At 42.6% G+C, this 17,055-nt stretch overlaps 1 protein-coding gene across 7 annotated transcripts in view; it reads right to left on the bottom strand.

Annotated features, from left to right (window-relative positions):
• The window catches only part of zbbx (zinc finger, B-box domain containing), a 147,330-nt gene that overhangs the window by 68,288 nt on the left and 61,987 nt on the right, over nt 1–17,055 (bottom strand). For all 7 annotated transcript variants that reach the window (XM_070883561.1, XM_070883560.1, XM_070883566.1 and 4 more), the window contains 4 exons: nt 15,048–15,168; nt 12,442–12,551; nt 2,973–3,082; nt 770–849 (listed from right to left, as the gene is read on the bottom strand). In XM_070883561.1, the coding sequence (XP_070739662.1) occupies nt 770–849; nt 2,973–3,082; nt 12,442–12,551; nt 15,048–15,168 (421 nt within the window). The remainder of the gene's footprint in view (nt 1–769; nt 850–2,972; nt 3,083–12,441; nt 12,552–15,047; nt 15,169–17,055) is intronic.

Here is a 17,055-nt window from a genome sequence, read left to right as displayed (position 1 = left end):
TCTCCAGAACAATCATCAACAAACTGGTATCTCACAACCTCTAAATGCATCATATAAATAATGATGTGAATGTCAAATGGAGAGCAAAAATCTGTTTTCAATGTACCAGTAATGGATGGGAAGGCGGCCAAGGAAGTTGGACAGCATGAGGAGAGAAAAGTAACAAGGGAGAGATAATACTTGTTCGGATCACAGCTGGAACAGACTGCAGAAGGACACATTCACAAAGGTGGGAAGGCAGAGATCAAGCAAGATTGTGAGAATGGGGAGGAAAGGTTAGAGGAAAGAAAGACAGAGAAAAGAAGGAAGAATTGTGGTTGCCAGACTGTATAGTGGGAATCTAAAATGTGGGAAATAGCAAAGTGGCACGATCCTGATTTTTCCCTCAATTACTCTCGTCTCCCTTTTCAAACGCCATGCCAAACTGACAACCATTACATGAAAAAAAATCTATATTAACCCGTATCCAAAATGGAAATTGCATCAGTAATAAACTAAATAAAAATATTAACAGTTTATAATACACTTTGGATCTTATAAAAATAGAATATACATCAGGGATTTATAGTTTCTGGAAAATATGCAATTCTTGTAGCTGATGTAAATCATGAAATCATTTAACCATCCTCTCCAGGTGGTTTTCAAAACATTGTAAACAACAAATCCCCAATGTTCACCTAGAATTTTTTTTCTTGCAAAATGCCATTTATTCTGAAGTTTTTGTATACTTGGTCTGAAGTAATTCACAAATATTGCAATATTGTATTACCTTAGACTATTTTCTTGTCCATTGTCATCTGCTTCTTCAACCAAGTAATTGGAAGTTCCTTCCATTATTTCGTTAGTGATCTGGTTATAAAGACATAATTTGGTTCATTATATGGTTCAACAATAATTTCATTTACACCTGATTCAGACTACTATAACATATACCTTAACTCTTTTATAATGCAATAGATCTAAATTTTTATATTTAAAACTATATTTTTGGAATTGTTACCCCACTTTCTCTGGCCCTCCCATGGATTCTTCATAAATTTTGGTCCTGGCCGAGATCAGGAATGCACATGTTAAGCATTGGAACACTTTTCCTTTTTTAGTACCAGCATCAGCACTCCTAGGTAGGTATTGCATAGCCCAAAGAGTAAATCTCTCCCCACTCTACCCCAACAACACGTCTTAAAACATTGGCTATCAAACCAGTGGAACACTTCCATTTTCCATACAAGCCTTAAAATGAGACTGACAATTTAGTCACGCTACAAAACTCAGGAAAGCTGACAGCCCCATAAAACTGGACAACTCAAAACACTTACAACTGAAAAACAACAATAAATAAAGGCCAATGAATAAGGCCACTGCTTGAAGGTAATGGAAATAGTTATATTTCTTTTTAGTACATAGGATTTCAGATAGAGTTTTGGGATAACATTTAAAATTCAATTTATTTTTCTGTGAAAACTGAAACTCATACATAGAATTTCATTCACTAACGTGAGCTTTGAAGCTCCTAAGACAAAACAAAAAGCCTTTGATGTGGATGGATCTCCCATGAGCAGAACTACTCACAACAGGCCACTTTCATGGTCATTCAGCAGTTGCAAAAGAAATACGTCGCAAAAATGCACTGAACAGTGCTTAATGTGCCACTTATGCCAATGTAAAACCGTTACTTCAAGTAAGCAAACTTTGGTAAGTCTCACCATAAAGCTATCATGGGGCATTTACAGGTACATTAAAATGCTATACACTTAGAGCTTCTACAAAGTTCCTCTTCGCTAAAAGTTCGAAGATTCTTAAAACTCTACTTTGCAGTCATTTTCCCTCACATGTGGGAATATGAGAAGTGCAGGGTGTCCATCGGGTCATATTCCGAAAATGGGGTCTGACTGCTCAGATTTTACTGGATGCTGATATTAAGTATTTAACAAAGGTTTCCATTGGAGATTCGTATGGAATAATCAGTAAATGTTTCTGATCTTTAGTGTCACTTTGAGAATACATGCATTGCTATTAGTTTCAATTTTTATAGCATTTTGCAAAATGCTCACTTGATAGTATGATGTTGGGAAGAGGTTTCCTTCCAGAATAACTCTCAAGTACCAAGTCATTAAGAGTTGGGCATGTGCTGCAAAGAAGTGCGAGGCCCACGCACAAGCTGACTTTTGCCCATATGTAGGAAGGGGAATCTATAGACAGGGTGCAAGATGCCAGGACTGACTGCATTTGGGATGTGGTAGAAGAAACTGTATTACCTTTAAAAGTTAAATAAGTTAAAAATGTTAAATAACAACCACGGGTAAGAGTAAACTCTCTCATAATTTGGCATCTCCTTCCCAGCTATCAGTCACAGTATTTCCATGTCACAATAACTGCAGCTAGGCTGCCCCTTTGCACAAGAATCTCTACAGTCTCACGCTTTTGGATGGCTACCTTAATCAATTGCATAATGCTCAACTGCAATACTAACAAAAAAAATCCAAGTGGTATACCAATTATTTAAAACCTTTATTTTTAAAGAAAAGTTCAGTATGCATTAGTATATATAAAAATACCAATATTTAAAGATTAGTACACTCATATCACTTTGCAACTTGATAGAATGTGAATGAATTGGTCTGACCATTGAAATCATCACAGTTGCTATTAAAGTAATAGAGAGTCCAAATTCTTTAACCAAGAACTGTAGATTGTAATGCTCTTCCAGTATAGTAGCCAAGCACCTTGTAATGTCTGTAACGTTTTTGCTGTGGTATGAAAGGTTTCACTTGATGTTAGAGTTCCACTTTTGCAATCTTTGCTGCTCAGCTATAACTGAACTCCCAAAGCCATTTTGAGTACAACAACATTTCTGACAGCTTAGAAATACAAATCTGACCTTCATTTGGAGATCTTACAGTGGAAAATTCCTAACTTATTTGCTTCTGTCCTTGCAACCCCAGACATTTAATTTACTTGGTACACATACTTACCTCTTCTAATTCCACAATTCTCAAAACTGGCTGCACTTTCTCTGCTTCTTTAGAGGGTTCATCTACTTTAAAAAGAGCAACACAGTTTTCATGTTCCTCAATCTCTTCAGCTGCCAAAAAGAAAACATGTGATGATGTCAATGTAGGTTTCACAAAATTGCTTTAAATAAATGTTTTTGAACTTCCTAAAGTTGTCATTGTTAATGTGCATCTCTCTGTCACCAGGTCTCCCTCCTCCTCCCCCCTCCCCCATCCCTACCACTTCTGTTTGCACTTCAATCACAGTACCCTACAGTAGGTTGAGGGAGGGGAGAGGGAGGAATCTGCCTCTCTCCACTCCTCTTTGTAGTTCCTTATGTTGACTGTTTCTACAAAACTGGCAATTTTGTTTCAGCACTTCTGATTGTGCCAGTTGTTTCAAAACTAAAGTGTCGGTTTCACAGAATCAACAAAAATAAGCAATGACAATGACAAGCAGGAGTGGGCAAAGAGAACATAGTTGACAAACAAATCAAGTTAAATAGACAAGAGGATCCTGGCAAAGATAATGCACCAGAAAGAAAAGCAGGAGCGGGGGAAGGCTCGGAGAGACCGAGCAGTGCCCAATACAGGAGGCCTGTGATAAACATCAGGCAAGCAATCACTACTGTTGCCCACATTCTACCAATCAAAACATTTGTGCTAATTGGACAAGGAAAGTGGTTTGGGACTTGAATTTAACTCAAGTCTATAAGGAAACAGTGAAGAGAATACCAGAATGGTGATCACATCAAATTAAATACCGATGGAGGAACCATAAGCATTTATCATCAAAATTAGCAGACGAGGATAAGGGCAGATAAAATATCTAGAAAGATCAGAGGTACAAACGTTGTAGGAACTGTTAGGCGCTTATAACAACCAAAAAACAAGCAGCTGACAATGCAATGGGAGTACAGCAAGTTATAGCAAGATAGGGCTTTAAACCCAAAAATGGGGGGGGCGGCAGGAGAAAAAAAAGAGAGGAGTGGTCAGGTGTGGGGAATTTAAATATCTAAAAAGAAAGGTCAATGCAATAGAGCAGTATAGCGATTTGGCTAAAAATAAGCAGAGTGTGACAGGAAGGGACAATTTAATGGTCGCAGTGCAGCAGAGAGTAAGGTCAAAGGAGGGAATAATGGTAAAAAAAAATAATTTAAAGGCTCTTTATCTGAATGCATGGAGCATTCGAAACAAGATAGATGAACCAGTGGCACAAATAGAGATAAATGAGTTTGATCTAATAGCCATTACAGAGACATGGTTGCAAGGTGACCAAGGTTGGGAACTACATGTTCCAGGGTACTTGATGTTTCGAAAAGACAGGCAGAATGGTAAAAGCGGCCGGGGTGGGGGGGGGGGGGGGGGTGGGGGCGGAGGTGGGGAGTAAGCCCTGATAATAAAGGATAACATAAGGGCAGTAGAGAGAAACGGTCTTGGCTCGGAAGATCAGGAAGTAGAATCAGTACGGGTGGAGATAAGGAATAACAAGGGGCAGAAAACAGAGAGCCTATATACTACTCCTCACCAAACAGTGGCTATACCATTGGACAGAATAGTAATCAAGAAATAGTAGGAGCTTGTAACAAAGGTATTGCAAGAATCGTGGGGGACTTTAATCTTCATATAGACTGGACAAATCAAATTGGCAAAGGTAGTCTGGAGGGAGAGTTCATGGAATGCATTTGGAACAGTTTCCAAGAACAACACGTCATGGAACTAATCAGGGAACAGGCTATTTTCGATCTTATATTGTGTAATAAGACAGGGTTAATTAGCAATCTCATAGTAAAGGATCCTCTAGGGCAGAGTGATCATAATACGATAGAATTTCACATTATATTTCAGTGTGACTTGCACAAGTCCAAACCTAAAGTCTTAAACTTAAATAAATCCACTTACATAGGTATGAAGGGCGAGTTGGCTAAGGTAGGTTTGAAAAATAGATTAAAAAGGTATGGCAATAGATAAGCAGTGGCTAGCATTTAAAGAAATATTTCATAATTCTCAACAAAAATGCATTCCATTGAGAAACAAAAACCAGGAAAAGTGATCCATCCGTGGCTCACTAAAGAAGTTAAGGATAGCGTTAGATTGAAAGAAGCAGTTTATAATGTTGCGAAGAATAGTAGTAAGCCTGAGGATTGGGAGAGTTTCAGAAACCAGCAAAGGATGACCAAAACATTGACAAAATGGGAAAATATTGACAGAGAAAACTAGCAAAAAATATAAAAACAGATTGTAAGAGCTTTTACAAGTATGTAAAAATGAAGAGAATAGCAAAAGTAAACATTGATCCCTCAGAGGCTGAGGCAGGAGAAATTATTATGGGGAATAAGGGAATGGTAGAAACGTTAAACAAATAATTTGTATTTGTCTTCACAGTTGATGACTCAAAATGCATACCTAAAATGGTGGGGAACCAAGGGTCTAAAGAGGGCGAGGAACTTAATGTAATTGATAGAAGTAGAGAAAAAGTACTAGAGAAACTAATGGCACTAAAAGCCAACAAATCCCCTGGACCGAACTGCTTACATCCTAGGATTCTAAAAGAGGTGGCTACAGAGATAGTGGATGCATTGGTTTTGATCTTTCAAAATTCCCTAGATTCTATAACGGTCCCAGCGGATTGGAAGATCATTATTGTAACCGCTATTCAAGACAAGAGGGAGAGAGAAAACAGGGAACTACAGGCCAGTTAGCCTGACATCAGTCATCGGGCAAATGCTGGAATCCATTGTTAAGGAAGTGGTATCAGGGCACTTATAAAATCATAACATGATTAGGCAGAGTCAACATGGTTTTATGAATGGGAAATCGTGTTTGACAAATTTATTAGACTTTTTTGAGGATGTAAATAGCAGGGTAGATAAAGAGGAACAGGTGGATGTAGTATATTTGGATTTCCAATAGGCATTCGATAAGGTACCGCATAAAAAGTTATTGCACAAGGGATTGGAAGTAATGTATTAGCATGGATAGAAGATTGGTTAACGGACAGAAAACAGAGAGTAGGGATAAATGGATCTTTTTCAGGTTGGCAGGCTGTAACTAGCGGGGTGCAGCAAGGATCAGTGCTGGGGCCTCAGCTATTTACAATCTATATTAATGACCTAGATGAAGGGACAGAGTGTAATGTATCCATATTTGCTCATGATACAAAGCTAGGTGGGATGGTAAGCTGTGAGGAGAAGACAAAGGGATAGAGACAGACTAAGTGAGTGGGCAATAAGGTGGCAGATGGAGTATAATGTAGGGAAATGTGAGGTTATTCACTTTAGTAGGAAGAATAGAAAAACAGAATTATTTTTTAAATGGTGACAAACTTTGAAATGTTGGTGTTCAGAGAGATTTGGGTGTCCTTGTGCAAGAAACACAGAAAGCTAGCATGCAGGTACAGCAATGATAAGGAAGACAAATGGCATGTTGTTCTTTACTGCAAGGGGGTTGGAGTATAAGAGTAAGGAAGTCCTGCTACAATTGTCCAGGGCCTTGGTGAGACCACACCTGGAGTACTGTGCACAGTTTTGGTCTCATTAACTAAGGAAGGATATATTTGCCTTGGAGGTGGTGCAATGGAGATTCACTAGATTTATTCCTGGGATGAGAGGACTATCTTATGAGAGATTGTGTAGAATGGCCCTATACTCTCTGGAGTTTAGATGAATGAGATGTGATCTCATTGAAACATACAAGATAGTATGTTTCCATGCGGCCATGGGCAGCTTGGAGGCCCCGACCTGCAAGGGAACATCAGCGGCAGGTCGGAGTATAAAAGGAGTAGTGAGCGGTGGCCATGGGCAGTGTGGAGGCATGCCACTTCAAGGTACAGCGCGAGCTGGTGCAGGAGGGCGACAGCTGTGAAGAGCGACGTCATCAAGATCCAGGTGTGAAGAGTGACGTCATCAAGATCCAGGTCGGTGATTGGAGCGTGGGCAGATACAGCAGGAGCGGCGAGAGACTGTGGAAGGACGTGATTGGGGCCCCGGGGAGGCGCGCGTTTGGGGCCAGGGGCCCAGGGGCAGCATGGACCAACCCACACTGCGATACGTGTGCGCACTAGATCCCTGTAGCAGAGCTAGTCTCCAGTGGTCTTGGGTAATCCTTGTCACTGGACCAAGATCTAGCTCTGTCAAGCCTGTGTGGTGGCTGGTGTGCAACGGCCACCCCACGTTAAAAATATTCACGCACAGACATCTTCCACCCTTCAGGATGTACTTCGGATCCTTCATTGAAACATCTGTGAACTCGTCCTTTTTTTTTGGCGTGGAAGCAAGCCATTCTCGTTTCAAGGGACCACCTATGATGATGACAAGATAGTGAAGGGGAGTGACAAGAGTAGATGCTGAGAGGTTGTTTCCCCTGGCTGGTGTGTCTAGAACTAGGGAGCACAGACTCAGGATAAGAGGTAGGCCATTTAAGACAGAGATGAGGAGGAATTTCTTCTCTCAGAGGGTTGTGAATCTTTGGAATTCTCTGCACTAGAGGGCTGTGGATGCTGAGTCCCTGAATATATTCAAGGCTGAGATAGATAGATTTGTGGAGTCGAGGGGAATCAAGGGACAAGGAGATCGGGCGGAAAAGTGGAGTTAAGGTCAATGATCAGCCATGATCTTATTGAATGGCAGAGCAGGCTCAAGGGGCTGAATGTCCTAATCCTGCTCCTATTTCTTATGTTCTTATGTTCTTAGACTTCAAATATGAGGAAACCTTAACAACCTTCAGGGAAGAGCAGCATGCAGCAACACACATGATGAAATATAACACCAACAAGATCAAGAAAACACACACAGAATCACAATGAAAAAATTTCAAAGCAAAATAGATAGTATACATTGTATATTTCAGTTATTTATTTACTTGTTTATTTACTATTCAATAAATGTGTTTAGCAGTAAAACCTAAAACACGATTTAGTGTTGTGCCATTCTACCGCTGCTTGAAGACACTAGTAGGCTCCTATGGAGGATTGAGGTAGAATCAGGAGCTAAAGCCACCTAAAAAAAGGTTTTCTATTCATGATCCTGCATATGTATCAAACGTATCTACATATTAGGGCAAGTGCAAGTACTGTAAAAAGCAGAGAGGGCCTACGAGAATACTCTGAAACAGAGAATCCGAAAATATAACAATGAGCAAGGTAAAAGGACACAAAAATAGACCCTTGTCCCTTCTCTTCAGTGCTGCCACATCCTAGGCAGCCCTCCCCACTGTTTCCAGATCCCAAGACCCACACTGCATTGATAGCAAATTTCCGTTTGCTCTGTACAGCTTTCAAAACTGCACAGTCCTCTAAATATGGCCTAACCACTGCCTTATGAAAATGTATCATAATTTTAGTTTTAAATGTGCCGATTTATAAAACAGTCTTTCCAAACCCAGAACAGGGGAGGGGGAGGGTAGGTCCCGTGCCTCAGCATCTAATCGATGGCAGTACATCTGGTCAGACCACCTTGACAACCATTAACTGTTGCAGATACCACCTAGGTATCCAAGCTGGGATCGTAGCCCGGATCTCTGAAGGAAAAGGACAACTTTAAAAAAAAAATATAAGTCCCCACCCTATAGTGGGAAAACACCATTTCTTCCTGGGGGGGGGTCTCCCAAAACTGCTCCCTGGTCCAACCGTCTTTGATTAATGTTCCAATCTTTTTGGCTGGCAGCCACTTTAGATGTGCTGTTAGTGGCACACATGCCTGCCATCAGCCAAATCAGAGAATCTTACCCTAACTCAGGGCCGAGTGCGAAAGCTGCCCTGTCTTTCCCGCCAGGACTCCCCTGTCCCAGACTCTGGCCCGCCCACCCACTCCCGTGACACCCTCCCCCGCAACTTACCTGCAAGACTTCCTTTGGTCCCAGTCGCCTGAACTTCTGCTCATTTTTACTGGCCAGCTGCTGCTTTTTGCCCATTTTGGAAATTGCCAAAATGGTAACTTGGGTGTTTTAAGTTTGGCAATTGTCCACTCAAGCCAATCAAGTATTTTATGGCTTCTTTTAGGATTCAGACCATCATTTACTGCATTCAACTTTCATTTTTGACATCTGTTTGAGCTCATGAAAACTGCAATCCTGTGTAAAACTCTGTTGATTTTGTACTTGCATGATTCATGCCTTCATAGAGTCAGCCTAGACTCTGTGGTAGCACCTTCGTCTCTGAATCAGAAGGCCGTGGGTTTAATGGGTCTCACTGCTGTTTGTGGGACTTTGCTGTATGCAAATTGGCTGCTGCACTTCCCAAACGGAAATTCTCTCAGAGGGTCGTGAATCTGTGGAATTCTATAACGCACGCACGCACACACGTCCTGTGCCCGTGCCACTCACTAGTACCTAATACCCCCGACCAAAGCTATACCAAGGTGCGCAGCTGTGCAGCAAATTTAAAGGGACCAAGCCACCCCCCAAAAGAAATTAAAGGGATCATTGCCCCCTACCCCCATTTTGAACGTATGTGCGCAACTGCACAAGTGTCGTACAAGAACAGCAGCTGCATCAACTGCTTTTTATCCCTCAACCCCATTCCCCCATGTTTCCCACACACAGTTATCATAGCCTGGGGGACATCGGTCCTTGTAATGCGAGGCGAGGCAGATGTGTTGCCCTCGTCACAGGGGTAATTTCTAGCTCCCTGGCACTTGGAAGATTTCACGAGTGTAAACATTACCATCCTGGGGATGCTGCAACACAGGACTACATGCATGCTAAGCAACATGCTGTAAACAAAGAGAGCTAAGTGATCCCACGATTAACGGATCAGATCAAAGCTCTGCATTCTTCACCATTTGTGAATGGTGGAGGACAATTAAACACACGCAAGTGCAAAAGACAAGGCTGAAGAGCTTGCAGCCATCCTCAACCAGAAGTGCCAAGTGAATGATCCATACCGGCCTCCTCGCAAGGTCCCCGCCATCACAGAAGCCAGTCTTCAGCTAATTAGATGCACTCCACATTATATCAAGCGGCGGCTGAGCACATTGGATACAGCAAAGGCTACGGGCCCTGACAACATCCTGGCTGCCATGCTGAGTATTTGTGCTCCAGAACTAGCCGCTCCTCTAGCCAAGCTGTTCCAGTACAGCTATAACACTGGCATCTACTGGCAATGTGGGAAAACTGCCCAGGTATGTCCTGTCCACAAAAAGCAGGACAAATCCAATCCAACCAATGACCGCCCCATCAGTCTGCTCTCAATCATCAGCAAAGTGATGGAAGGTGTCATCGATAGTGCTATCAAGCGGCACTTACTCACTAATAACCTGCTCACCGATGCTCAGTTTGGGATCCGCCAGTACCACTCGGCTCTAGAGCTCATGACAGCCTTGGTCCAAACATGGACAAAAGAGCTGAATTTCAGAGGTGAGGTGAGAGTGACTGACCTTGACATCAAGGCAGCATTTGACCGAGTTTGGCATCAAGGAGCTCTGGTAAAATTGAAGTCAATGAGAATCAGGGGGAAAACTCTCCACTGGTTGGAGTCATACCTAGCACAAAGGAAGATGGCTGTGGTTGTTGGAGGTCAATCATCGCCAGCCCCAGGATATCGCTGCAGAGTTCCTCAGGGCAGTGTCCTCGGCTGAAACCATCTTCAGCTGTTTCATCAATGACCTTCCCTCCATCATAAGGTCAGAAGTGGGGATGTTCGCTAATGATTGTAGTGTTCCTTCCATTCGCAACGCCTCAGAAAATAAAGCTGTCCATGCCCGTATGCAGCAAGACCTGGACGACATTCAGTTTGGGCTGATGTGTGGTGCAAATGTTACTTGCCACTTAAGTGCCAGGCAAAGACCATCTCCAACAAGCGAGAGTCTAACCACCTCCCCTTGATATTCAACGGCATTATCATCACCGAATCCCCCACGATCAACATCCTGGGGGTCACCATTGACCAGAAACTTTACTGAACCAGCCACATAAATACTGTGGCAACAAGGGCAGGTCAGAGAGCTGGGTATTCTGCGGTGAGTGTCTCACCCCCTGACTCCCCAAAGCCTTTCCACCATCTACAAGGCACAAGTCAGGAGGGTGATGGAACACTCTCCACTTGCTTGGATGAGCGCAGCTCCAACAACTCTCAAGAAGCTCGACACCATCCAGGACAAAGCAGCCCGCTTGATTGGCACCCCGTCCAACACTTTCAACATTCACTCTCTCCACCACCGGCGCACCGTGGCTGCAGTGTATACCATGTATAAGATGCACTGCGGCAACTCGCCAAGGCTTCTTCAACAGTCCAAAATTGCCCTTCCCCCACCTTTCATAGTAAATGGGAATTGCACAACTCTGAACATAGTTACACCAGAGATTGCAAGCCAAGATAATGCCATATACAAGGTTACCCTCAAGATAAGAGAAGATTCAGTGGGGGAGAAATTCAGGTCATTTGAGCATCCCATTTACATCCCCGGGAGGTGTAACAGGGCGCGGCACCTCTACCGATTCCCATAGAATTCCGCAGGACTTTAGCGGCAGCGCTAACTGGTAGCGCCCCACTCCTGCCGGTAGTATCCTGGGCCATTGCACCGGCGATGACATCATCACCGTGCTCAGTGACCCGTTTTCACCCTAGAGCGAAAATTCGGTAGAACCCCGTGAGACTGCCATGGAGAATGCCAGCTGCAGCTTCGTAGGGCGCATACTGAACTTTAGGCCACTCAAGAGGTTAAAATTAAAGGGGAGTTGCGCGTTAAAATGTTTTAAAATGGCCAACTTACCGATCATGGCCTTGACAGCTTCAAATCGCGGGGTCTGTGCCGGGCTGCTGCCACGACACCTCACTCCCCAGTGGTGGCCCCTTCTCCCTCATGCAGAGTCCACAGCGTGCCGTCCCCTTGGGGAGGGCCCTGTGTTCTCACTAGCGCTACACGTTTCCCTGCATAGTGCTGGAAAATTCCTGAAGGTTAGCGCCCTGGTCCCACCCCCGAGAGGAAGTGGAGCACGAGACTTTGCGATCCACTTGCTCTCAGGGGTGGTAAACCCAATTTATCTGCCAGGGCGGAACTTCTGCACGGAGCAGGAAGTCCCGTCTTGCAGCTGTTACCGTCCCCAACGCAATTTCGCCCCCAGTGTATTTACATTCATTTGAAACCGATGGCGAACACCAACCATCGTCATTAAAACTAAACAAAAAATGTTACAAAATCAACAACTTGTCTTTATATCGTGCCTTTAGCATAGTTAAATGTCCCAAAGTACTTCACAGGAGCGTTAACAAAATTTGACATCGAGGCAAGAAAAAATGGCTAGTCAAGAAACATGATATTGTTATCACTTTAACCAGAAGTATATTAAGACTATACAATCCCCAAAAGTATTGAGAAGGACTGTAGTCTTCATATTACACAAGGAGAGGACAATTGTTGGTAAACACAATTTAAAACAGTCAGTTTTGGTACAAATTGTGTAACATTTGAAGAGTTGGAGTATCTTCATTGTGAAGCACATTGACAAAACCAACCGGTTAGAAAGAGCTCTTTATCTTTTTGATCATCCTCTTCTTCACAAGATGAAGGGGTAAAGGACCTTAGGTCATCCGTACATGAAAGTAGAAAAGGTTCAACTGGAGTTCTAAAAGGCAAAAAAATTGTATTGATTTAAATTAAATAAAAGTTGTAAAAAAAAAACGACTACACAAATATAGAGCTCTGATTTAAATTCAGGTTCAACTCAGGTGGGCGGGGCGAGTGGGAAGGTGACATGTCATGAGGTCCTCATTTCTGTATGATTACCAGACTGCCCACCTGATCGGTCAGGAATCGAGCAGCCCACCCACATGTGCATAATTTCATGTGAACCTCCAGAGCATTTTAAATTGGGACGGTACCATTTAAAGTGAGGTTGCATTCCCTGCAATGAATTTAAATACTTTTCAATCCCAGGTGGCTACTTAAATTTTGCTGATAAATGTGTTCACACAATATTCTAATTAGCATTTTGACCTGAACAGTATCAGTTTTAATTATAAGATGTGAATGCAATTTGTCTTTCTGTTCAATAAACAATTCTAGCACTAATCTACTGGAAGCAGACTGGAGTAGAGGAAACCATGTCTGTCATTTTGAAGTTACTCTGGATTTATGTTAAAAGCAGATAATTCTACGTAAAACAAAAACATGTTTAAAATTAACTTCAAAAATTGTTACCATTTTGTTACAGTTCCAACTTCCAATATTCAAAGTAAAATAATTATGAAATAATTGTCAAATGATTTCTGTTCTGTTTAAAGGCTTCATTTTCAATTAGAAGCAACACACTAGCCCCTTTTGGGGATTGTACAGTCTTAATATACTTCTGGTGAAGGTGATAACAACATCATGTTTCTAGACTAGCCCCTGGACCTGATGGCTTCCATCCTAGGGTCTGAAGAGAAGTAGCGGCAGGGATTGTGGATGCATTGGTTGTAATTTACCAAAATTCCCTGGATTCTGGGGAGGTCCCAGCAGATTGGAAAACTGCAAATCTAACGCCCCTATTTTAAAAAGGAGGCAGACAAAAAGCAGGAAACTATAGACCAGTTAGCTTAACATCTGTGGTTGGGAAAATGTTGGAGTCCATTATTAAAGAAGCTGTAGCAGAACATTTGGAAAAGCAAAATTCGTTCAGGCGGATCAGCATGGATTTATGAAGGGGAAGTCATGTTTGACAAATTTACTAGAATTCTTTGAAAATGTAACGAACAGGATGGATAAAGGGGAACCAGTGGATGTGGTGTATTTGGACTTCCAGAAGGCATTTGACAAGGTGCCACATAAAAGGTTACTGCACAAGATAAAAGTTCACGGGGTTGGGAATAATATATTAGCATGGATAGAGGAGAACAGAGAGTCGGGATAAATGGTTCATTCTCTGGTTGGGCAACCAGTAACTAGTGGGGTACCGCAGGGATCAGTGCTGGGACCCCAACTATTTATAATCTATATTAACAACTTGGAAGAAGGGACTGAGTGTAACATAGCCAAGTTTGCTGACGATACAAAGATGGGAGGAAAAGCAATGTGTGAGGAGGACACAAAAAATCTGCAAAAGGACATAGACAGGCTAAGTGAGTGGGCAAAAATTTGGCAGATGGAGTATAATGTTGGAAAAAGTGTGAGGTCATGCACTTTGGCAGAAAAAAAATCAAAGAGCAAATTATTATTTAAATAGAGAAAGATTGTAAAGTGCCGCAGTACAGCGGGACCTGGGGGTACTTGTGCATGAAACACAAAAGGATAGTATGCAGGTATAGCAAGTGGTCAGGAAGGCCAATCGTAACTTAGCCTTTATTGCAAAGGGGATGGTGTATAAAAGCAGGGATGTCTTGCTAGAGCTATATAAGATATTGGTGAGGCTACACCTGGAATACTGCATGCATTTTTGGTTTCCATATTTACGAAAGTATATATACTTGCTTTGGAGGCAGTTCAGAGAAGGTTCACTAGGTCGATTCCAGGGATGAGGGGGTTGGGCCGCTACTCATTAGAATTCAGAAGAATGAGAGGTGATCTTATTGAAACGTATGAGGGGGCTTGACGAGGTGGATGCAGAGAGGATGTTTCCACTGATGGGGAAGACTAGAACTAGAGGGTATGATCTTAGAATAAGAGGCCGTCCATTTAAAACAAGAGAGGAGGAGAAATTTCTTTTTTCAGAGGGTTGTAAATCTGTGGAATTCGTTGCCTCAGAGCTTTGGAAGCCGGGACATTGAATAAATTTAAGACAGAAAGAGACAGTTTCTTAAACGGTAAGGGAATAAGGGGAGCGGACAGGGAAGTGGAGCCGAGTCCATGATCAGATCAGCCATGATCTTATTGAATGGCGGAGCAGCCTCGAAGGGCCGTATGGCCTACTCTTGTTCCTAGTTCTTATGTTCTTATGTTTACTATTGCAGTCTTCAATGAGGAATGAGGGCTGCTCTGGATCACTCGCCCCCACCAGAAAACCATACTATTGGCTGGGACATCCATATCCTTTTGACTTTACGTAATAGTTGTACCTGATAAATTTGTTCCCTGAAGTTGTTTCTAACAGTAGGAAAGTGAAAAACAAACATCTGAAAAATCAGGATGAACAAACTAAAGATACCTTCTGTGCTTCTTGAGCTGCAGCTTCTCCAAGTAGCTTATGTTGTGTTCTATAAACTGAATTTCAATTGGTACTTTCGAACGTTGCAGGTTGTCTTGAACTTGTGATGTCCCTGTGGAAACTGACCAGGATTACGCACAAAGTAATCATTAGTTTTACGGAAAAGTTTACTTCTAAAATATAGTGCGAGCTTCCCCAATGGCTCAGTGAGTTTATGCAGCAAGTACCTGAGCCATACAGACCATGAGTTCCTGTTTGTGCAGTGTGACATTATTGCAGCTAATGTGGTAGAGGCACTAGAAGAGGCCTCAGAGCCTCTGAATTGAGCTAAAATCAACTAGGATTCCTACTGCTGATTGCTATTTACTAATAGTGGGCAATGCCAAGATTAAGTTCAGTTACAAATTCCTCTGTGATCATTTAGACTGCTGACATTCACCATCATGATTCACACATGAATAAAGACCACTTGGGTGAGATAAGGGGCCGGGAAGGAGCAGGAGTCAGACCCAACCAGTTAGCTGCATGGGAACACTCAATTGGCGTCTGTGGTGCTGGTTCAATGCAAATAAAGCCGGAGGTCCAATTTCACTCTTGCCTCAAGTTCACAACATTGGAGTTTCAGCAATTGATCAACCCAGTTGTGGTGTGCTTTATTTAAATAAATACATTCTAGTGAACTATCCATCGTAACAGGTCGAGTTTATAATGATGATTTTATTTTGATTTTGTATGTTTTTTTTAAGCTGGTGATGAGGGTCAAATGACTGAATTAAACAATTTTAATCTGAAGTGGTACTGAAGTACATTGAATTTGAAGGAAGAGGTGAATTGTGAATCGGCACAATTTGCTGGCCGATTTGCACTGCTCTGCCATTAGCTTCACAAAAACAGCATCTTGCCCTTAACCTCCCGGTGATTTTCATGAAGTCCCTGCATTTGCACATTAATTGGCCATTAAGTTCACCACAGAAAGTTAAGTCTAATAATTAACAGCGCAAGTACCCTATTAACAGCGTGATAATTGCTAATGACTTCAAATCAACCTATGTTGCCCAGAAAAAGTGAAGAATTATAGAAGTTTGGAGTTTAATTCCTTCAGGTTGTGAATTAATGTTGCTGAAATTACAAATGCCAAATTTTACAATGAAAAATGTTATTTCTCACTTTTTCTTTCGGTCTCTTTTTTTGTCTCTCTTAGGCCCCTATTTTCCACTTGCTGCATTTTTTGTGTGCGCGCGTGTGTGTAAGGACCCTCTCTCAAAAAGTTCTAATTTCATCTTTGCAGTTGAAGAGTGCAAAGATCAGGAACCGTACTGGAGGTCCACCAAGTAAGCTGCAATTGAGCCAGCTGGAACAGAGGATCTCTGATCTGATTAAAGCTCACCGGAGAAGATCCACCACCATTATGGACGCTGGGCCCAGGTCAATAAGATGGGGTAAGCCCTGCAATTTGCAATGTGGGTTGGCTAAATACTGTGTGGGCTAGCTAAGCTTTAATGGATGTTTGATATGTTTTACAGCAGCTGCACGTCAGGAAGAGGCAGAAGGTGATCCAGAAGAGTGTCCAGAATTGTTTCCTGATTTTGAGCAGGACGATCTGGATGAAGGTCAGCATGAAGATCCCCCCACTGATCAGATGGTCATATTGGACCTGCAGCCGGTGGAGCCCATGGATCAGGATGCATGTCCCAGTGTGGTCCAGCAACGCACACTGGAGAGGGGAATGCCCAATAGGGTCGAGGAGCAAGGCACAGGTCGCAGATGGCGAAGGAGGGTGGAAAGGATAACTGAACCACAAGCGCAGGTAGACATGATACAGCTCATTGGGATGAGTGGGGAGAGTATGCCGCTAACCAGGTCACTTCTGGGCACCATGGGTGAGGTGAGGGTAGAAATTGCAGGACTGTCAGGAGAAGTAGCAACACTATCTGGAGGAACAGGACCACCACTGGCAGGTAAAATTAGGGAGGGAATGGTGGATGTACTTGATGCACTGTTGGGACAG

The sequence above is a fragment of the Pristiophorus japonicus genome, chromosome 6, assembly GCF_044704955.1.
Source record: "Pristiophorus japonicus isolate sPriJap1 chromosome 6, sPriJap1.hap1, whole genome shotgun sequence".
Classification (NCBI taxonomy): domain Eukaryota; kingdom Metazoa; phylum Chordata; class Chondrichthyes; family Pristiophoridae; genus Pristiophorus; species Pristiophorus japonicus.
The sequence above is the reverse complement of the archived record's forward strand: the minus strand, read 5'-3'. Positions and strand labels throughout refer to the sequence as shown.